Here is a 22883-nt window from a genome sequence, read left to right on the forward strand (position 1 = left end):
CCAGAAAGAAGAGAGGATTCTGGGGAAAATGTAGTCAGCACAAATGAATGCTGCCTAAACATCAAGAAATGTTAGGACTCAAAGAGCCAATTGTATTTAATGCACATGATGGTCATTTGTGAAGCTAATACATATATTTCCATTGGCAGAGCCAGTAGCCTGATGGATTGAGGGGTGAGTGGGAGATGAAATATTTTTCCAAATCTTTTCAGAACTTTTTCTGTGAAGGGAGGTAGGCTGTGAAAGGAAGTTACTTTTAATGGGGAAGATTGGAGTATATTTAATTCTCTTGATGAAAATGCATTAGAGATGCTTGAGCATGAGGGATAATTGAGGATGTCAAGTTTCTGTGATCATGGGAAATGAAATCCAAAATGTCTAAGAAGCATTGGTCTTTGAAAGGAGAAGGCACATTCTCTTCCACAGCAGGGAACAAGGAGAGCAGAGTCTTGTAGATTTGAGTGTTTAGTGGTTGGACATTGAAGTTCCCAACTCAAGGCTTCAGTTTTCTCTCTGCAAGAGGAAGCAAAGTTATCTGCTGGAAGAGGGTGGCTGAGGTAGGCAAAAGCAAGTGGGAGATTGGGGTGGCAATAAGAGAATGGAGGAGAACTGAAGTTCCAGTTGCATTTGGGTATCACAATCATACAGTAGCAGCAAGGGACCCTATTTTGTCATTTTTCTCAGAGGCACAAAGCTGAGAAGTTCTGGATTTCTAGAGAACAGACAGTTATTTTCACTGGGAGCTGGCATCTCGCCAAGGCAATGCGAAAGCACATAAGAGGATCTCTGGACTTCAGGGTTGTGGTAAGAAAGTGATGGAAATGATACAGTATGCAGTATGAGCTTTCATGGGGTCATGAGAGATGGGACAAAATTAGCAAATGTCCCTGGAGTTGAAGTGCCATTTGGAATGATTGGGACTGCTCACCTAGGAAGGGAATGGAACTACTGGATAATCATGCTGAGGCAGCACCTACACAGAATGAATTGATTGCATTGGCTTCAGGTGGCCAAGTGTATGACCTTAATAACACGAGGTTAACTATGGTGGAGTCTGGTGGCTTGTAAAGGCTGCAGCAGAGGGTAGGACACTGTGGTTGGAGGAAGGGATGTTTGAGTTATTCACTTTAGAGATACAAGGCAGATTGAAGTGATGTGGTCTGACCTGGTCTAAGGGAGGAGGCTTGGTGGCACAGTGGGGGAGGGGGAATGAGAGGATATGGAAACCATTGATAAATTAAGGACTGGGAGGGCATCACATTGAGGCAACTCATGCTAGTGAGCTCACTTTTTGGGATGACATGGGGATTGAGGTTCTCTCGCTCTCTTTAAGTTCAGATGTAATTCATGTAACATGAAATTCACAATTTTAAGTGTTTGGTTCCATGATATTTTGTATATTCATGAGGCTGTGCAAGCATCACCATTATCTATTTCCGGAACACTCCCACCACCCCCAAAAGAAGCCCCACGCTCGTTAGCAGTCAGTCCCAATTCCCCTGTTCCCCAGCCCTTCACAACCACTCGTCTACTTCCCGCTTCTATTTGTTTGCCTATTCTGGGCATTTCATAAAAATGGAACCATACGCGAGGTGGACTTTTGTGACCGGTTTCTTTCACAGAGCATAATTCTTAAAGGTTCGTACACTTCGGAGCATGTTGCAGTGCTTCGTTTCTTTTAATGGCCAAATAATATTCCATGGTATGGAGATACCACACTTTGATTATCCATTCATCGTCTGAGGCACAGAAGTTCTCTTTGGAGAGGAAACAGACAGGCTGTTTGGAAAGACTCTGGAGCGTGTAAAGGGAGATTTTCAGAAATGAGCTTGGAAAAGGACACGGTTAGCTTTTATATTTGAGGCTAAGATATATGCTTGGTTTTTTGGTGGTTGGTTTTTTTTTCAGTTTTTCCTTTCTTTAGAATGTATGAAGAGGGAATCCAATTTAGTGGGAAAAAAAGTAGAAATTGCAGTGATATTTCCCACCAGGACTAAAGGGCTTTATATTATAAGCTAAGTCAGCATTGTTGCACTTCCCCTACTCCCAAATTTGACGGGTGGTAAATACCTTAGAGCAGAAATCAGCACAGGAGGGCTTGTGGGTCAAATCCCACCCATCACCTGTTTTTAATTAATTCATGTTTTAAAAATTTATTTTTGGGAGGAGGATGTAGCTTAAGTGATTGAGCACCTGCTTCCCATATATTAAGTCCTGAGTTTAATCCCCAGTACCTCCTAAAAAAAAAACCAATGCTCATTGGGGAGTGGATGTAGTTCAGTGGTTGAGCACCTGCTTCCCATATATGAAGTCCTGGGTTCAATCCCTGCCTGATACCTCTAAATATATATATTTTTTGCTAATTTTATTTACACACACTCCATATCCATCAAACTTACACTCCTGTTCCCTGGTAACATCTACTCTACTTTCTGTCTCTGCATGTTTGCTATTTCTAGACATCTATCACAAGTGATGTCATGCAACATTCAGCCTTCTGAATCTTGCTTATTTGACTGAGCATGATGGCTAAATGTTCTTTCATGACGCAGCATGTCTCAGAACTTCATTCTTTCTTATGGCCCAATAACATTCCCTTGTGTGTTTGCACCATGCTTCGTTGATCCATTCTTCTACTGATGGGCATTTGGGTTGTTTCCACCTTTTGGCTATTGCAAACAATGCTGCTGTAAACACTGGGGTACAAGTGTCTGTTTGAGACCCTGTTGTACCTTTCCTTAGGTATATAACTATAAGTGGAATTGCCATGGCTTATACTAATTCTGGCCCTCCAGATTACTTTCCACAATGTATGCACCATTTTGCATGCCTGCCAGCAATGCACTAGCATTCCGATTTCTCCACATCCTCTCCATCACTTAACACATATATTTTTAATAGCCATCTTTGTGGGTGTGCAGTAGTATCTGACTGTGGTCTTGATAAGGTCTTTTTGCCCTGGTTTGTAAATACGGTTCTAGTGCGAGGGCAGACCCGAAGAGTTGCAGCAGGGACCTGTGGCCTGCAAAGTCTAAAACACTTACTACCTGCCCCTTTAGAGAAAAAACATTTGCCAACCCCTGACTTAGACTATTTAGCAGTTTGGATGTGTTCCTTATGCATTTGAGCTTTGCCAATTTTAGAGATGTGATTCAATTCTTTACCCCTCATTTCAGTACTGACATCAGCAGGTCCTCCTTCTTCACATTTGCCCTGATAATAGGTTGATAAAATGCTAATAATATTATTATAGCTTCCATTTATAGTTCACATGTCCCTAGAATGAATACATCAAGGAGAATGTAAAATATAGCCACTTGAGCAAGAAACCAACAAGTGTGAATTACGCTCCTCACATGCTTCAGTGTGGTTCCCACTGACTTAGGAAATCAGCACTTTCCTGGGAGTGGAGACTCCCAAGAGGAGAAAAATGAAAAATAGAGTATTTCATCAAAGTCTGTGCTCCGATCAAGCACAAGCACGACAGCCATATGCTATTGCCATTGGAAGTGATTTGACCCGCTGTGTGGTCGCATTTGAAAGGACAAAAATAGAAGCCCGTGCTTGGAAACAGCTGTTCCCAACAAGAGTCCCAGAGTAAATCGTGTAAGTGTCTTCTCTCCACTTGCCTGGAGAAGAGTAAGGACTTCAGTCATCATCCTTATGTGACTTTCTGTCACGCCAACGTGCCATCAAGATGTGAAAAGCATGCGTTTGACGATTGCTCGCCCAAATTTTAAATTGAGGCAATGCCTTTTCTGTGCCCATAAAATCTTCACAAGAACATAAGCCAGATCCTTTAGCTGGTATTTCTTTTCTCTCTCTCCCCAGCCCATACCCTCCTTTCCAACTTATTTCTCCTCCAGTGTCCAACTCAAAGTCCAGCACCTTGGGGTGAGCTCCCCAGATAAAGACAGGCTGCTGTGCTTTCTGTTGGCATCCCACTGAAGTGATGTGTGGGTGAGCCTGAGCTCTCTTTTGAGAGTTTGCATTTCTGTCGGAAGAGAGCTCCATCCCCTATCTTTGTGTCCCCTCTATGTTTCTGAGCCTCAGGAAGGCCCGGTGTGGAGTCTCACCGAGTCTGGACTAGAGCCTATCACTTCCCGGCTGCGGAACCCTGGCCACGGTTTGCTCAACCTGTGAGGTGGCCCTGATCTCAAATAGCCGCGTCCAATCCCTAACCCCCAGCTTGAATGCCAACGTGTTTGGAAACAGCGTCGTTGCCAATGAGCTAGATGTGGTTAAAATGAGGTCCTCTTAGAGTGGAGGTCTTTAACCCAACATGGCCAGGTCCTGATGGTCGGACACGGGGAAGATGGGTGTGTGGCAAGGGAAGGAGAGAGGGATGTCAGTCCACCGCAAGCCAAGCAGTGCCCGGGGTGGCCCACCACCCTGAGGCTGGGAGAGAGGCATGGCGGAGGCCCTCCCCTGCGACTTCACGGGAGCACCGCCCTTCCGCGGCCGTGATTTCACACTGGTGGTCTTCAGAGCTCTGAGACCATGCGTGCTGGTTGTTTGATGCCACTGGTTTGTTTGGCACCTCCTAAACCCCATCATCATTGCTGGCCATGGAAAGAAGTTGCTTAATAAATATCTGCTGAATGGTTGAAGTGGCCAGTTCTTACCCATCTGAGCTGAGGGTACCCGGGTGAACTTGCCCAATTGAGGAGAGCGGTGGCGGGAGAGCAGGGTGCTGTATCGGTAAGCCTGACGGGCGCGGCTTGCACGTACGCCTTTCCCAGAGATAAGGCAGCAGGAACGAGGCTAAAAGTCACACCATCTGACAAGCAGGGATATTTGTTCATCAACATATGCCCGGAAACGTGTGATCCTCCTTCCTAAAACATGTTTCTCCATAGGCAGTTTTTTGCACGGATGTGTTTATAATCTGTTAAAGGCTTTTCAAAATATATATGTTTTTTGTCATTGCTGTGGGGGAAAAAAAATAAAACACTCCCTTGACAGTTTTAGAAGATGTTACGAGATTTTGTTTACCGATGCATTTCTTTACTTTCTAAATATGAATTACAAACTAGAAGATGAAAGGCTCATGAGATTTCACTGAACGGGTTCAGATTTTCCCTATGGAAAATGTCTCGATTGTGACGGTTAGGCTCATGTGTCAGCTCGGCCAGGTCATGGTGTCCAGTTGACTCGTCAAGCAAGCAGTGGGCAATACAGGGGCATCTCATGGACTTTAATCATTGATGAGTTGTGATTGCATCTATGATTGATTGCATCTACAATCAGACGAGGAGGTTGCCGTCAGCAAGGGGTGACATCTCATCCAATCAGTTGAAGGCTTTAAAAGGAGAACTGATTTCAACTTTCAGGGAGAGAATTCCCATCTCTACTTTGGGCAGCCAACGTCTCCTGGAAACTCATCAAGGTCCTTCATCGGAGCCCCTGGCTTGCAGCCTGCCCTGCAGAATTTGGACTTGTGCATCCCTATGGTCGCATGAGACAATTTTATAAAATCTCATACTGTTTACAGATCCCTCCTGTCGGTTCTGCTTCCCTAGAGAACCTTGACTGATATGATCTCGGGGGAACCAGAGCTGGTATTGCCCTGCCCTCATGCAGTGTTCAGTGGGTCTGGGGGCTGCAGGCACTGCTGCCCTGAGCATCTCACCCAGAGCCATTGCTACCATGCACACCTGTTGCCCCAGGTGGCTGTTTGTGACTTGGAGCTCTCTTGGAGATCTGCAACCTCTGGCAGGCGGTGACAGTTCTAAGATCTCTCCAGTTTATGGCACATCCCTCCCTGTGGATTTCTATGGAACTCTGCCTTTTAGCAGCCACATGGCTCACCTGCTCTCTTGCTGGCTCTCCAGCCAGGTGGACCCTGGTTAGTAATGCCTGGACCTTGCCTTCTAAACGCCACACATGTGTGAACTCCTGGGAAGAGAGGAAAGCTGCCCATTGTCATTGCCAGATTCGTCTTGATGAGGTTCTCAATCCAGTGTACCGGGATCCTCTTCTGCTAATACACAGATAATTGAGCACCAATTCTATTGGGGGCAAAGAGGAAATGACATGGAGGAATTCATTAAATCCACAGGCTTTGAAGTCGGAAAAACTGGGTTTGAACTGCACCCCACCGCTTACTAGATGAGTCACCAAGAAGTTACTTACCTTCTCTCAGCCTCAGATTTTTCATCTCTAAGATGGAGAGTAGGTAGATGTGAGCATTTCCTAAGGTGTGTACCACAGTCCATGGCACATAGTAGGTCATCCATTGAAGTTAGTCATGGATACTACGAAGGAACAACCTTCTACAACTTTTAAGTGTACTCTTCTGATATCCCCTTACCAGCACTGCAGGAAACAGAAGCACTGAGTTGGGGGATTTGGGGGTCAACTTTGTATTTCGGGATAAGTTCAGATTTAAAGAAGAACCGTAAAGGTAATACAGAGTGTTCCTGTATACCCTTCACCCATTTTCTCATGATGTCAATATCCTATACAACCATCATGGATTTGCCAAAACTAAGAAATTTACATCAGTGTATCACTCCTGCCTAAATGAACTACAGACATTATTCAGATTCCACCCGTTTTTCCACCTATGTCCATTTTCTCTTCCAGGATACAATCCACAATGTCATGTTGTATCTAGAAGGTAAAGTTTTAAAGGATGACTTTATTATTTTAATATTTGGGTCTACCTTCCCATTTTTTATTCTTATTTTAAACAATGGGACAAAAGTGTGTGTGTGCATATACATTATTAAAAACAGATCCCTTTCCATCAAATAGCAATCACTTTTTCCTGTTAAATTTAATGCTATGGGCTAGATCTAGTGAAAATGCTATGGGCTTGATCTAGTAGAAGGACAACCACACTGAAATCACATGCTGAGATTTCTCCTCCAGCTCTGCTATTGACAGCTTGAATGAGCTATGGCAAATTATTTAAACTTTCCATTTCTTGGATGTGACATCTGTGAGGCAAGAGTAATGGTGTTTGTCAGATAATTACCTCAAGGTTGAACAGAAAAAGTAAGGGAAAGAGTTTTAAGTTTCTAAGAAAGGCACTACAGAAAGAACAAACTATTATTTGGATTTATATGTGAATTTTCCCTAAGTGTCTGTGCATACTGAATGTATGAGTGTATGCAATTTAAAGCTCTTGCCTCAAAGAAGAATTCAGTCTATGATTTTCAGCTTTAAGAAGTTAGTTTGAAGAAATGAAGAGTGGCTTCAAAATCCCCTGAACCCCTGACCCCAGCCATTTGCTTTTTCCATTTAAATGACATTTATGTCCCACAGGAGTCATGCTCTGAATCGCAGCTCTAAGTGTTCTTTTTCAGTTATCCTCATTGTATTTCTTGATACCGATTGTGGAGAACGGGCTGCACTTGAGGCACCCACCCCACCTCCACAGCTCAGCTTCCTTAGACTTGCTCCACAGCTCAGCTTCCTTAGACAGCTGTGGGCTGTGCCAGTCCCGAAGATGTTCTGGGGGAAGCAGTGCACCTGCCGCTTCAGCATCTGTGAGCCATCTCATGGTCCCAAGGCCTCCAGCCCTGGTGTCTCTGAGCCTACCCTGGCAACCCCCATTTCCATGCCTAGGGGCTGTAGCTGGGGGCATTGGTGGGTGGCCTCTGTAGGCATCTACTGACTTTTTTTAACTGTCAATTTCTCCCTTTATTTTTTATTTTTTTTTAAATTTCTCTCCCCTTCACCCCCACCCCCCAAGTTGTCTGTTCTCTGTGTCTATTTTTGCTGTGTGTTCTTCTTTGTTCGCTTCTGTTGTCAGCGGCACGGGAATCTGTGTTTCTTTTTGTTGCGTCACCTTGTTGTGTCAGCTCTCCGTGTGTGCGGCGCCATTCCTGGGCAGGCTGCACTTTCTTTTGTGCTGAGCGGCTCTCCTTACGGGGCTCACTCCTTGCGCGTGGGGCTCCCCTACACGGGGCACACCCCTCTGTGGCATGGTACTCCTTATGCACACCAGCACTGCACATGGGCCAGCTCCACACGGTCAAGGAGGCCCGGCGTTTGAACCACGGACCTCCCGTGTGGTAGACAGATGCCCTAGCCACTGGGCCAAGTCCACTTCCCTCTACTGACTCTTGGAGCCGCTCTGACCTCTCCTCTCCCAGCTCCTCGAGTACTCACCACATTTTACTTAATGATATTCTAATCACCCCCTAAGTACAACGTGCATTTCCTCAACTAAAATAGTAAGAGCTATACTGGTAATAAAATAATAGCCATGACGATAATGACTAATTTTTGTGCACTTCTTCTCTGCCAGGCACTAGACTTTGCACTTGGGATAATAATAACCTTTAACACTTAGCAATCTGTGAGTCTGAGGCACAGAATACTTGAGCAGTCTGCCCAAGGGCACGTGCCTGCTAAAAAGTAAAAACTCAGCTGGACTTGAACTTGTGACTGTTTGTCATTGCATAGGACTGTTGTGTGCTATGGCAAGGCTATGCCCTGTATGTTATTTTATTTCTCACCTGCACATGGTATACTGCTTATGAAGCACGCATCGAATCCCTGCAATAAAGTGCGTGCTCCTTCCCAACGGATGGTCCACATGATGCAGGCAAGTGAGCAGTGAAGACTTACATCTCCCTGTTGCCTCTCTTTTGGCATTTTAGGAGGAAAAGCTAACAACTGGGAAGGAGGCATCCGCGTTCCCGGCATTCTGCGCTGGCCTGGGGTGATACCAGCTGGGCAAGAGATCGATGAGCCCTCTAGCAACATGGACCTATTTCCTACAGTGGCCAAACTTGCAGGGTCACCATTGCCCGAGGACAGGTACTGTGATTCAAGGGGCTTGTTACAGTCAAGTTCAGATTTCCCGGGAGAGTCATCCTGGTTTGCACAATGGCATGCTGCCTTGGCTGGACTCCTCATTTTGTTTTGAAACTTATTAGTGGGCTGGCCACCAGAGAGACCTCTCTGTTCATTCCTTTATCCCAGCGGGTGATAAACTCTGAGGTACTGAATATATTTAGTGGTCAGAATTGTGGACTTGACGGTCTCCAACTCAGCCTTCCGCTCTCAGCACCCTGTTGATCCAAACTGCCTGTTTTGATCATTGACATGCCATGGGTGAACTGGTCAACCACCCCCTTTGACACCACCCCATGTTTTGATCTCACCAGCCCTTTGCTTTGGCCCCACTCAGCAGCTCTTTGCTGCAGCAGCAAAAAAAAAAAAAAAAAAAAAAAGGCATCTGCTTCCACAGTCTAGGGCCCTGTTTCCCAGCATGTCTTCATTTAGCAAGTTCTAAATGAAACGTCTTTCTTTTACATTTAAATACAACTTCCTATGACATTGCCAATGGTTTCTTCTTAAGTGTTATTACCAATCTGAAGAGTTTTAAGTGAAGCATGCTGATTAATTGTTTTCATTAGTTTGGTGGCAGCCCAGGCTAATGTCATGCAGGCAGCTGCAAATCTTCTTTAAATTCACTGCCAGCAGAACCAAGGGGAAAGGGGAAACCAAAGACAAGACAACAGCTCAGCCAAAGCTGAGCCCCTTGGGTTTCCTCACCTGCTCTTGCTTACAAGCATCTTTCCTGTTTTCACTGTCCTTTTCTTCATTGTTTTCAAGACAGTTCTCAAATTTCTGCTTCAGTGGCATCCCTCCCTCCCCAGCACACACACAAAAAGAGAAAGGTAGCATTGCACACTGCTGCGGTTCTCAAACGTAGGGTCCTAGGAACTATTCACAATCTTAAATTATTGATTTTTTTTTAGTTTATGTGGGTTATAGCTATGTGTATCATATTAGAGATTAAAATGGAATTTTAAAAATGCACGAGCACCCACACATTCTGTTGGCTGAAGAGAGGGATAGTGGCGTCACACACCATGTAGCTTCTGGGAGAGTGAGAGTGCACACTAAAGGTCAAGGACGTCTTAGTATTATTGGGAAATAATTTGGACATCAGGGATCGAGGCTCCCTGGACCACATTTGAGACTGCCTGCTACCTGGGGTAAGAGCAGAGATTTGCCAGTCATGCTGCTTGACTTCAGGTCCTGCCTCCAGTGCTGGGCCAGTGTTTGATCTTCCTTGGCCTCGAGTCCATGCCTGGAAAATGGGTCCAACGATAGCATTCGTTTTAGGGTTATTATGAGAATTAGAAGCATCCATGCATGTCAAGTTCAGCAGAGACATGGACAGCTCCGATTTTCCTTTCACCCTCCATAGACATAAAGAGTCGTCAGCTGGACCTAAGAACAGTTCCTTTTTCTCCCACATTTGACATTCATCGGGGCTCCTAGACTCAAAATGTGAGGACAGAAGGAGAATTAAGATTGTCTCCTCCAGTATATTCTTCTTTTTACTCCAGTGACAGAAAACTTGTCAGCATACCACCTCCTAGAGGGTCTTTCTTTATATAAAGCCAAAATCTCTATCTAGTTCATCTACTCATTGGCCCTCGGAACAAAACTGATTATTACTCCCTCAAATAGCTACCCCTGACTTTTCAGGTAATCTTATTAATTACATTTTTCTTGCATGGCCCATAATAATAAAATCACCCCGACTCTTCGCGTCTATACTGTTTCTACATGGTTTTCTGTGCTGTGGGAATGGAAGGCAAGTGGAAGAGTATGTTCAGCGGCCAAGAGGAAAATCCATGGAGAGAAGCCCCTTCCTCTTAGGCATGCCTGTTGAAGAAGGAAGCAGCCTCCCTCTTAGGGAGCCCCACGTATTGTATGTGCGTGCTTGTGTTGTCAGCAGTGCACGTTCTCAAGGCTCAAGAGTGCCTTCTGTTGCCTGTTCTTTTTATGGGACTTGGGGATGTGTTGACCTCATCAACCCACCAATACTCTCCATGGAGGCGGAAGGTCCTCTTAGCATCCCAGTTTGGCTGCGAAACAGCACAAACTACATGGCAGATACCTGCCACCAAGACCCTCCTGGGAGTAAGCAGATTGCATAGTGACTTTTTTTTTAAGAATTTTATTCTGTAGATCGGGGAGCAGGTAGCGGCCTGTGTGTATATATAAAATGACCGAATTCCCACGTACCCGGCCGCTGCCAAAAACAATGGTCAGATGCCACAAAGTAGGTGGCAATGCTTTAACCGTGTGTGTGCTGTACAGACCAGAGCGCCTCTTCCATCCTCGTCAAGGGAGTGCTAACCTTTTCTCCATTCATACAACACAATAATGGCTTATTTAAAGTGCTCTTCCAGCCAGGTCCGGCAGCAGCCTTAGGTTTCTTCCCCAGCGACCTTGGCCACCAAACGCAGGGATTCTCACCTGGGGTGATTTTTCTCCCCCCACCCGACCCCCCCAAGGGGAATCTGTCAATGTCTGGAGACATGTTTGATGGCCTCAGTTGGGAGGTGCTACTGGCATTAAGTGGGTGGAGGCCAGGCATGCCACTCCACAGCCCACAGTGCCCAGACGGCCCTACCCAAGACTCAACCGGCTCAATGTGGCAGCAGAGCTGGGGTTGACAGTCCCTGCTCTGAAGTTTATTACTGTCCGTTCATGGAAAATGGTGTCACAATTTAAATCCCGTCAAAAGCTTTTCAGCCAAACGTCTAGATAATATCCGCATACGTGTGTCAATATGTAAAATTGGTGCAAAGTTATCTGCCTTTTAGAAGAACGGCTTCACGCTTTTACGCTAACCTTGGAAGTCCCCAGCTCTGCAGCTGCTGCGATTTCTTACATTTTGCAGGAGAATGAACTCATTCAGAGAGTTGGCGTCCAGCTGTTTGACTACCACTTAACGAGGTCCCCTCATCCCTTTCCCACATGCTTTCTTAGAACGTAAGATCAGCAGAACCCGCTCCTTTAATTCTCGCAAGAAGCCTTTTGCAGCTAGTAGGAGACTTTCCTGGCAGCTCCCAGGTTGTGGGGGATGGGAGCCCTTCCTTCTAGGGTGCCTATGTGAGTGCAAAGATGGTAGGCACAAAGGGGGACCAGCAGACGGGATTTTAGCTCTGCTGGGTCTTAATGCAGCTGTGAGAAGCATCCTTTCACCTGCCCCTGCCCCGTGTCTGTAGATTTCTCCCAGGCAGAGACTTTTTCCTTCCTCTGTACTTGAGTGGCTCATTTGCATTCAGGGGCATATTTTATCAAAAGAACTTTCAGAGGCCGTCAGCCAGGCATATTCAGAAAAGTCATTCCTCCTATGTCTCCAAATAAGCTGATTCTGGAAATAAATGGAGGGCAACCTTTTGTGATATAAAAGGCCGGCAACAGGGACTTACATAAAAGAAGACTGTCTAACAATCTAGATGTATTAATTCATTAAAATGAAAACTCTTTCCATCTGTCTCCTCCTTGGAAACAGATAAAATTTTGCATTGGTGAAACTGTGCCCGAGCCCCTTCTGATATTATAATAAGAAATCACAACCCACCATCTTTAGAGCATTTAGGTAAGAGCTGAATTTTGGCCCTGGTCCATCCAGCTGGGAGAAAAGGAAAGAGATATTTACATCCTCAAGAATCGAGGTTTAGAAGGCAAACATTTGATCTCCTGTTCCATAATTACAATAAAATAAAATTTGATGCCAGTTCTTTTTACAAATGAAACCATTGAGGAGCTGTATCTCATGCACCTCTGTTTTGCAGGATAAAAGGTGGACCCTCTTTATGTGCACAGTCTGAATCTTGCTTTGTATTTAAATGTGGCAAAATGTTTCATGTTGATGACTGTAAGCATATTTGTAAATTATGGAAAGAAATTTCTGAATACTTGGGATTCCCTTTAATTTATGAAAGACAGACTTACTTTCTTCTAAAAACATTTCCATAACTATTACTTTCTACATTGAAAATAAGTAGCCCCCAACTTTGCCTCAATTAACCTCTTAATCAGTCCTGTGTGTCCCCCAAACCTTACCGTTCTTCTGGGAATCCCAAAGAATTCTTCTTTTTTGTAAATGAGTTAACTTTCAAGCTGTTTCTGTTTTTTGTTTGTTTGTTTTAAGATTTATTTTTTATTTATTTCTCTCCCCTTCCCTCCCCCCCACCCCAGTTATCTGCTCTCTGTGTCCATTCGCTGTGTGTTCTTCTGTGACCGCTTCTATCCTTATCAGCAGCACTGGGAATCTGTGCTTCTTTTTGTTGCATCATCTTGTGTATCAACTCTCCATGTGTGCGGCGCCATTCCTGGGCAGACTGCACTTTCTTTCACGCTAGGCTCCTTGTGGGGTGCACTCCTTGCCCGTGGGGCTCCCCTATGCGGGGGATACCCCTGCATGGCACGGCACTCCTTGTGCGCATCAGCACTGCACATGTGGGCCAGCTCCACACAAGTCAAGGAGGCCCGGGGTTTGAACCTTGGACCTCCCATGTGGTAGGCAGACACCCTATCCATTGGGCCAAATCCACTTCCCCAAAGAATTCTTGTCTCCTGCATTCCTGAAACCATTTCCTTCTCTTGTGACTCCCCCGGAAAACATTCCCCTTACTTCTCTGTCCTCCAAACCCTTCCCTTCTCCCCATCTCTCTCCCCCTATCTTTCCCTTTCCCAGGGGTCCCCCCTATAAAACCTTCAGTAATAGATTAAGACCCATCCTGATTGAGGTGGGTCACACCTTAACTGAAGTAGCCTCCTCAAAAGGTCCTACAGGGAAGCGGACATGGCTCAACTGATAGAGCGTCCATCTACCATTTGGAGGGTCCAGGGTTTAAACCCAGGGTCTCCTGACCCATGTAGTGAGCTGGCCCACGTGCAGTGCTGATGCGCACAAGGAGTGCCCTGCCATGCAGGGGTATCCCCCACGTAGGGGAGCCCCACATGCAAGGAGTGCACCCATAAGGAGAGCCGCCCCATGTGAAAAAAGTGCAGCCTGCCCAGGAGTGACGCCACACACACGGAGAGCTGATGCAGCAGGATAACGCAACAAAAAGAGACACAGATTCCTGGTGCCACTGACAAGAATACAAGCAGACACACAAGAACACACAGCGAATGAACACAGAGAGCAGACAACTGGGGGGGGAAGGGGTGCAGGGAAGGGGAGAGAAATAAATAAAAAATAAATCCTTAAAAAAAAAGGGTCCTACGTACAGTGGGTGCACACCCCCAGGGATGGGTTACCTTTAAGAACTTGATTTTCTGGGGCACAAACAGCTCCAAACCACCACAAGCTCGATAGCAAATATTTTAAGCTTCCTGTCCCACACTATCTTGATCTCAGATACTTCACTCTGTTGTAGTAGTACAAAGCAGTTGTAGACAGTGTGTAAACAGATGGGGATGGCTCTGTTCCAGTAAAACAAAAACAGGTGCAGGGCTGGACTGGGCTGGACTAACTGGAATTTGCAACCTCTGCCTTAGTTTTTAAGACTACTTAATGTATCTTGATACATTTGTCGTCTCACTGTGTCTGAACCCAACAGGTGATTAAGAGATGTATTTTTAACGATTGCATTCTACTCTTTACGTTAGGCCAACTGAGGAGACGTTCATTTATCCATCCATTGGTTTTATGGACTGTTCCACACACAGTGCCACAGTTCTCCAGCTCACAGTTGCAGTGGAGATGGGCAGCCATCCAAAGCATCCAAAAACACCTTTAAAAAAAAATGTATTCCCCCCAAAATGGCTCTCTCATCTGTTTGCTTCTTGTTTTTGCTTCTTGTTTGTGCCCCTTGTCTGCATGTTTTTTGCTTGTTGTCTGCTCGTTGTCTGTTTATTTTTTCTTTAGGAGGCACCGGGAACTGAACCCAGGACCTCTCATGTGGGAGGCGGGCACCCAACTGCTTGAGACACATCTGCTCCCTGCTCATTTTGTTTCTTTTTTTGCTCGTTTCTGCTTGATGTCTGCTCAGGGTTTTTTGTTTTGTTTTGTTTTTTGTTTTTGCTCGGTGTCGGCTCACTGCCTGCTCACTGTTTCTCTTCTCTAGGAGGCACCAGGATCTGAACCCAGGGTCTCCCATGTGGGAGGCAGGCACCCAACTGCTTAAGCCACATCCACTCCCTGCTCATTTTCTTTCATTTTTTGCTTGTCGTCTGCTTGGCGTTTTTTGGTTTGTTCATTTTTGCTCATTGTCTCCTTCTTCAGGAGGCACCAGGAACCAAACCCTGGACCTCCCATGTGAGAGGCAGGTGCCCAACTGCTTGCGCCTCATCTGCTCACCAAAGACAACTTTTAATTCTGTGTTTTAAGTGCTAGAGGAAGGAGGGCACGGTTTCAGGGGGGTGCAGGAGCAGGTGGCCTCCCAGACGCAGCTCGCAGGTGGAGCTTCCTCACCCATGGAAGTCTCTAGGGAGATGGTACCACCTGAGCTCCATCTTCTCGGGGTCGACCAGGCAAAGGGCAGGTGGGAAGGAAGGACAGTGCAGGGGAGAGGCGAGCACTGCAGTCGCTCAGAGCGGGGACGCCGCAGGGCTCATTCGTGGGGGCTGGGGGCAGGGTCGCCCTGGTCCAAGGAAAGTTTCCAGCATGTGCCCTGTTGAATTACGGGAAAGTTGCCTCTGCGCTGTTTGCATTGACCCAAAATTCTGAAACTCCGGTGCCTGAGAAATGTGTTGTTAAATATGGCGATGGCGATCGTGAGTCACAAACAGAAGGCGCGATTACTCACCTTCCAGACTGAAGGCAACACCGAACAAGCACGTTCTGAAAAGGAGTAGAGCAGGCGATGCAACAGACCTCAGGCAATTTTATAGCGTTGGCCGTCAGCGCAAACCCTCTACGAACGCTCAAACCAGGCTGCAGAAAACGCCACGTAGGACCTTTGCAAAGGAAACAGCGGTGCATTGCATCACTTTGCAAGTGGATCGTCGCCCCACCCCTAAGTCGTGACATTATAAAAACGTTTCTGTGTTAGCAGTGTCGGTAGCAAGTGCTTTCCTCCAGGTTATTGCCCCCGTTACTGGGGATTGCACAAGTGGCTGAAAACAATCCCAGGTGTTTTGATAGCTTGGACGTCATTAAGAACTTTAGGGTCCCTTTCCATTTTTCATGGCAGAAATGAGCCTCTCGTTAACAGGCCCTCTTAAACAGTGGCTGTCCACAGCAGCTTGATTTACTGCCTGCTTCTGGGAAAGGGCACGATAGGTGTAGGAGATTTTTAAGAATGAAGTCTATCTCCTGCATTTGACGAAAAAGAAGTTTGCAGAATAGACTCTTCCCATCCTTAAAAAAATAACCTCAACTATTCTGCTGTAAAGGAACAGAGAGCATTCTGAGACTTGATGTCTTGCTGTTATTTCTTAAAGCAAATTCCCCTGCATATTACCAGGACCCGTTTCAGGTATCAAATACCCACGTTAAAGCAGCAGTTCCACCTGCCATGTTCGTAACAAACGTTGACTTTGGTTGGCCTGCGACGCAAACAACTTCAAGAAAAAGAGATGATGGGAAGCGGATTCGGTGCAACTGATAGAATGTCCACCTATCACATGGGAGGTCCACGGTTCAAACCTCGGGCCTCCTGGCCCGTGTGCAGCTGGCCCATGTGCAGTGCTGATTCGCGCAAGGAGTGCCGTGCTACACAGGGGTGTCCCCCGCGTAGGGGAGCCCCACACACAAGGAGTGCACCCCATAAGGAGAGCCGCCCCGTGCAATAAAAGGAAAAAGGCGCAGCCTGCCCAGGAGTGGCGCCGCACACACAGAGAGCTGACGCAACAAGATGACGCAACAAAGAGAAACACAGATTCCCGTTGCCGCTGACCAGAATGCAAGCGGACACAGAAGAACACACAGCAAATGGACACAGAGAGCAAGACAATGGTGGGGCGGAAGGGGAGAGAAGTAAATAAAAAATAAATCTTTAAAAAAAAAAAAAAGGAAAAGAGATGGGAATTGGGTCCAGCAAATGGGAATTCCGTCCTGCTCTCGGGGACCACGGGGAGGCCCTTCTCCCCCAAGAGGTGGCAGTGGCGGAGGGTGGTTGGGGCTCTCTTCTCTGCCCCTCACCTTCAGGGAATTTTTTCGCCTCTGGGCACCCCGTGGTCTGCTCATCATTTTTGCGCCCTTCCCTTCTTTCAACTCTATTTGAAATCTCACACGTGAAGGTCTGATTCTTCCTGGAAAGGAGTCTGACAAGAACGAAGCCCAGCACCTGCCGTTCTGGGGTAGAAGCAGGCTTTCCGAGAACACGCTGTTTCTGAATAGAACTGCCTCGGCCCTGTTTCCTCTTCTCCTTCCCGTGGGTACCAGGACATGAGCCAAGCGCCCCTCTGGTTCTTATTTTTAACTTAGGATAATAGAAGATTCGCGGTTCGTGGGCTGTTGTAATAAGAGTGGAGGTTATAATTACGTTCTGGGGTTTTAGTGACACCAACATAAACCACAGAGAGCTCAAGGGACGCAGCCTCTCAGACACACTTAGCCAGATTATCTGGCCACGTTGAACTTCAGTTCCTAAATGCCTGATACCAGAGGATGGCAGGGCTGTCGTGCTCTTAATCAGAGAAAGAAAACCGACGTGTGAAACTCTTTCAAAGGAGTTCTTTGTCTCTTCTTTCAATATCGACTCTCCATGGCTTTAATTTCTAAAAAGCTGTTAATTTATGTTAAACAAAGTTTCAGGCTTTTCTCTTTATTTAAGCTCGAAGTGATCTTCTTTTGCTGACCACCAACGTCATCTACTGATTGTCTGCAATCTGCAGATGTCCCCATCTTCACATAAATGCCCAGAGGTAGAGGAGATATGTTTTCATTTGTCAGCAGTCCATCCACAGGGCTTTTTTCTATATTATCAATATCATGATTTATAAATTCATTCATTCTGATTTGGAAATTCACTTCTGTGAAAGTCTGTCTGATTCAAGTTGCTTCATGCTATGTATTATATGTATATATTTTTAAAGATTTATTTTATTTCTCTCCCGTCCCCTCCCCCCGCCCCGTTGTCCATTCTCTGTGTCCATTCGCTGACTGTTCTTCTGTGTCTGCTTGCCTTGTCAGGTGGCACCAGGAATCTGTGTCTCTTGTTGCATCATCTTGCTGTGCCAGCTCTCTGTGTGTGCGGTGCCACTCCTGGGCAGGCTGCGCTTTTTTTGCGTGGGTCAGCTCTCCTTGCGGGGTGCACTCCTTGCGCGTGGGGCTCCCCTACAAGGGGGACACCCCTGCGTGGCACGGCACTCCTTGCACGCATCAGCACTGTGCGTGGGCCAGCTCCACATGGGTCAGGAGGTCCTGGGTTTGAATCCTGGACCTCCTATATGGTAGGCAGACGCTCTATCAGTTGAGCCACATCTGCTTCTTGTATTATAGTTTTGAGCACAGATTGTCAGGAACTCTTATATTTCGAGCAGACCTGATTTTTTAGGAATCACGCTTGCCCCTTCGGCAAGGCAAACATCCTAACTGGGATTAGGAGAAGCTGCAGGTGGGGTGGCTGAGAGCTGGATGCCAGTCAGCTGTGCCTCTCACCAGCCCAAATGCTTGGATACGTTCCTTAGGGTCTCCGTGCCTCAGTTTCCTCACCTCGACGCTGGGGAGGATAGTAGTGCCAACTCAAGGTGCCATTAGGAGAAAGCGTTGAGTTAACCAGAGCTGGGGTCTCCTCCCCGCAGGGATCGGTCAGTACCCTTTGTATCGGTTCCTTCCTTCCCACGTGTAGACCGCTAAGGAGGGACAGTTGGAAGTCGGGGCATCCTTGTCTAAGGATGATGTGGCCGTCCTCCACCTGACCCCACTGCTCTGTCCCCTAGGATCATCGACGGACGCGACCTGATGCCGCTCCTTCGGGGCAGCAGCCGGCGCTCGGGTCACGAGTTCCTCTTCCATTACTGCAACGCCTACCTGAACGCCGTGCGCTGGCACCCACGCAACAGTGAGTAGCCCCCCCTTGCGAGGCTCCCCCACCTCCCTGCAGGCCCCGGCGGGCCAGTCGATGGGACAAAGATGGCCTTTGCTCTCCAGAGCCCACTGGGCGCCTAAGCGTGCGGGCGTGCTTTGCTTTCTCCTCCCGTGTCCTCTCTCTCGTCTCCTTTTCCTCCTGGGGACCTCGTGGTCGAGGTTCTCAGGGTCCCAGGGGACAGCTGCAGCCCGTGCCACTCGCCCTGCTCAACGCCGCAGAGGGCTTGTCTGGCCAGGGCAGCTCCAGGTTCTCCCGAGGTCCTTCTAGCTTCTCTGGCCACCCAGCTCCAGCTCCTCGACTTCCTTCTCGCCCTGCTTCGGAGCCAGATGGCCCCTGTGCTGTGAGCCTTCATGCCCCTTGCCTTGCTCCTTGCACTGCTGCAAGGACTTCTCACCTCTTCTTTCCCACCTGTGGGTCCCCAGTCCCCCCAAGACCCCATGCCATCGTCTCTGGCTGCGCGCGGGCGCTTTCTTTGCTCCTCTCCCACTGCAGTCGTCAACGCCGAACGGCATTTAGGTATCCACCTGACCTCGCCTCCCCAGCCCCAAGGATGGAGTCGTGGCGTGTTATGTTGTCGGTCACCATCCGTGGCTAGACTGAGGTAGTTAAACCAGCAGTGGGATGCGATTTGTGCCATCGTCTCCAGGTTGGCCTCTTGGAGTTGTGCCCTCCGTTTAGTTGTTTTTGTGAAGATGAAAGTATCTGCTTGTGTTGAAGGGGGTGCAAGCCTGGCATTGTAGGCTTAGCTGTTCTGTCTTCTTTTTTCTTCCCTGAGCATGGCTTTCGTTTGGTTAGGCTTGGTTTGGGGAGCTCTGTGAAATCTCCAAGAGCATAACTTCTTTTGAAATAAGAGTGTTAGAAGAGCGCCTTTATTTTATTTTTTAAATGTTTTATTTTATTATTTTATTTTATTTATTTCTCTCCCCTTCCCCCCCACACCCCGGTTGTCTGTTCGCTGTGTCTATTTGCTGCGTCTTCTTCTTTGTCTGCTTCTGTTGTCAGTGGCACGGGAATCTGTGTTTCTTTTTGTTGCGTCAACTTGTTGTGTCAGCTCTCCGTGTGTGCGGCGCCATTCCTGGACAGGCTGCACTTTCTTTCGCGCTGGGCGGCTCTCCTTACGGGGTGCACTCCTTGTGCGTGGGGCTCCCCTACACGGGGGACACCCCTGCGTGGCAGGGCACTCCTTGCGCGCATCAGCACTGCGCATGGGCCAGCTCCACACAGGTCAAGGAGGCCCGGGGTTTGAACCGCGAACCTCCCATGTGGTAGACGGACGCCCTAACCACTGGGCCAAGTCCTCCACCCCAGAAGAGCACCTTTAAATCGCTTCCTGTGTCAATGCCCGTTTTATAATTTTATTTCGAACAAGAGTAAGGGAGCCAAGGGAACCAAATTATAATGAAAGTGTGGTTGAGGGATTTAAAAGTTGCTGGGCATCTGCCTGAAACTTGAGTTTGCAATCGTCTTGACTCTACAGCAATCAGGCCGTGTCTGCAACTGCTGGATGTTCTTGTGGTAGATATTGAGGCTGGACTTTCAACCCCTTCTCAGGGGTTAAATACAACTTGTCCTTGCTCTGGTGTGCTGTGGGATTCAGCTCGTAGAGGCTACACTCCCCAGTTAAGCTCCCAAGTGGTGGCTGTTCTTAAACGCAGGGGAATCCTCTCGCTGTTTTCCCATCACTCGCCCCACCCCCAAAGCCAGCCAATTTACGAAGGACGCAGTTTACAGCACTGCCTGTCCATGCTTTTCTAAGGTAGACAATTATAACCAGAACTCGAGCCTCAGAAATCCCGCAGGGTTTTCCCTTCAAAATTTCTGCATTTAAACCGGGGCCACTTCCTTGTGATACGTTCTAGAAGGCAAAGTAAAAAACATGGCTTATGATTTTAGGCCGGAAAAGATTTTATGATGGACATATCTCCTCCTTGTGTCCATAGTTTTTAATCTCCACGGGAATCCTGTTTCTTTTTTACACTAATTTATAGCATTTAGCTATGAACTGTCGTAAATGGGACCTCTACAATTCCTGATTCTTTCCGTACGGAGCCTGCAAAAAAAAAAAAACAAAGTGAAGAACAGTTCCGGTGACACCCTGCAACTTGCAAACCTGCCTTTCAGTAAAACCCGTATCCCTTAGAGAGGCAGGACAGAATAGCCTAGACTGGGCTTAAGAAATACAGATGTGTAGGAATCACAAGTTAAAGGGACATGAAGGGACAGAAAATATGAGTTAAGTGAGAAAAACACACCACGGTTTCTGATGGGCAATTGGTGCTAGGAAAAAATGTGCTCCAAGACAGACGCAAGTGGCTTTTCCACTTATCGCGTTCCTTACCATCTTCTGCCTTGGACTGGCAATAAAAAAGAAATCAGTGTGCCTCGATGCTAGCCTCATTCATCTTCCCGAAGGGCCTCAAAAAACGTGGGGTTTGTGAACCGTCTATTTACTTTTCAGATGATAGCTGGAACTCGGCAACGATGCTTACCGTCTTGGCTTCCAGGCACAGTTCAGTGTTTATTTATCCAGCATTTTGTCTATTCGCTTTTTCTACAAAGGTTTATTGATCACCTAATATGTGGAGTGTGCTGTGTTAGAGGCACTGGCCAAATACAGTGCAAAGGAGCTGCATGCCCCTTAGGCGCTTTGTACTGTGAAACGTGACTGTCAGCTGGACGGAGCTTTGGGCCAGTTAGGGAAAGCTGGTCCTGGCGCACCGCGAGTGCTTAGGGATCTGCTGGATGGAGGGTGTTTGCAATCACTAGGCCATGTGGTTTCCAAAACATTCAAGGCTTGCCACCTGACCTCAAAACAGTAAATAAAAGAAATTTACTTTCTGGTTCCGTTCTAGGCTGTGGGATGATGAAGGTCACTCCGAATTGTTTAGGAATCTTGCCGGCTGGTTGTTCAATCATTGGTTGCTTGAAATTGGCTGTGTTGGGAGGATTTGCACCACGGAAATTGGCAATACTACAAATTAAGGCCTTCTTCCCTCAGAGAGCTAGTTTAGCAGCAATTCACTGGTGCCAGGAAATTAGAACTGACTAGAAATATTTTTAAGATTCAATTAACATTTGTCCCGATTAGTTGGAGGATTAAATCTTACAATGCCACATTCATTAAATACTTAGTTTTGAAAAACTAGACCTAGAACTCTACTTCCACCATGAAAAAAACACCACACACACGAATCCTTTTTGTATTCAATTTCTTCTCTATCATTTATTTATTTGTCTTAGTGAGTTAAATGATCAAACTTAATGATGATTTTTTTTAAGATTCATTTTATTTATTTCTCTCCCCTTTCCTCCTGTTGTCTGCTCTCTGTGTTCATTTGCTGTGTGTTCTTCTGTGTCCGCTTGCATGTCCACTTGAATTCTTGTCAGGAGCAATGGGAAACGGTCGCTTTTTTTGTTGCGTCATCTTGCTGCATCAGTTCTCCGTATGTGCACTGCCACTCTTGGGTTGCACTTTTTTCGTGCTGGGCGGCTCTCCTTGTGGGGAGCACTCCTTGTGCATAGGGCACCCCTACACAGAGGACACCCCTGCATGGCACGGCACTCCTTGTGCACGTCAGCACTGTGCGTGGGCCAGCTTACCACACAGATCAGGAGGCCCTGGGTTTTGAACCCTGGACTCTCCATATGGTAGGTGGATGCTCTATCAGTTGAGCCACAGCTGCTTCCCACTTAATGATGTTCTCATGCTATTATTCCCATGGCATTATTATAACCCAAGAAAGAACCTATGAAATCATTATTATATCACAGATAACCTTTCTTACACTAAAACAGGATTTCTCAGCTAAAAATTGCCAGTTGATATATATTAAAATTTTGGCATGAAGTTTTAATACAGGAATTGGTGCTATTAATATTTCAGCACAGTGACAGCCTGATTTTATGGATGAAATTTATCTTGGAAGGCTATGTAGATATTTGGCTTTGGGACTCGGTGGCAGATTTTCCACTTGATCAGTATAGATTAAAATAAATGCTCGCATTGATACGAGAAGTAGTAAACCAGCTGGTCACCATGAGACCTGCAGGACGGCTATGGGGCCATTCTAGAATACACTGCACATACATCATTGACAGTTTAAAGGTTTTCTGTAAATATGTGAG

General features: G+C 46.7%; 1 protein-coding gene and 1 non-coding gene across 5 annotated transcripts in view; one reads left to right on the forward strand and one right to left on the reverse strand.

Annotated features, from left to right (window-relative positions):
* Positions 1–22883, forward strand: part of STS (steroid sulfatase) — a 218289-nt gene that overhangs the window by 174254 nt on the left and 21152 nt on the right. For all 4 annotated transcript variants that reach the window (XM_058291232.2, XM_058291234.2, XM_071212896.1 and 1 more), the window contains 2 exons: positions 8616–8775; positions 18610–18731. In XM_058291232.2, the coding sequence (XP_058147215.1) occupies positions 8616–8775; positions 18610–18731 (282 nt within the window). The remainder of the gene's footprint in view (positions 1–8615; positions 8776–18609; positions 18732–22883) is intronic.
* On the reverse strand, positions 11016–11141 carry LOC111764825 (U6atac minor spliceosomal RNA). The gene has a single exon (XR_002797337.1). It is a non-coding gene; the product is annotated as a U6atac minor spliceosomal RNA (small nuclear RNA).

This window comes from Dasypus novemcinctus, chromosome X (assembly GCF_030445035.2).
Source record: "Dasypus novemcinctus isolate mDasNov1 chromosome X, mDasNov1.1.hap2, whole genome shotgun sequence".
In the NCBI taxonomy this organism is placed as follows: Eukaryota; Metazoa; Chordata; class Mammalia; order Cingulata; family Dasypodidae; genus Dasypus; species Dasypus novemcinctus.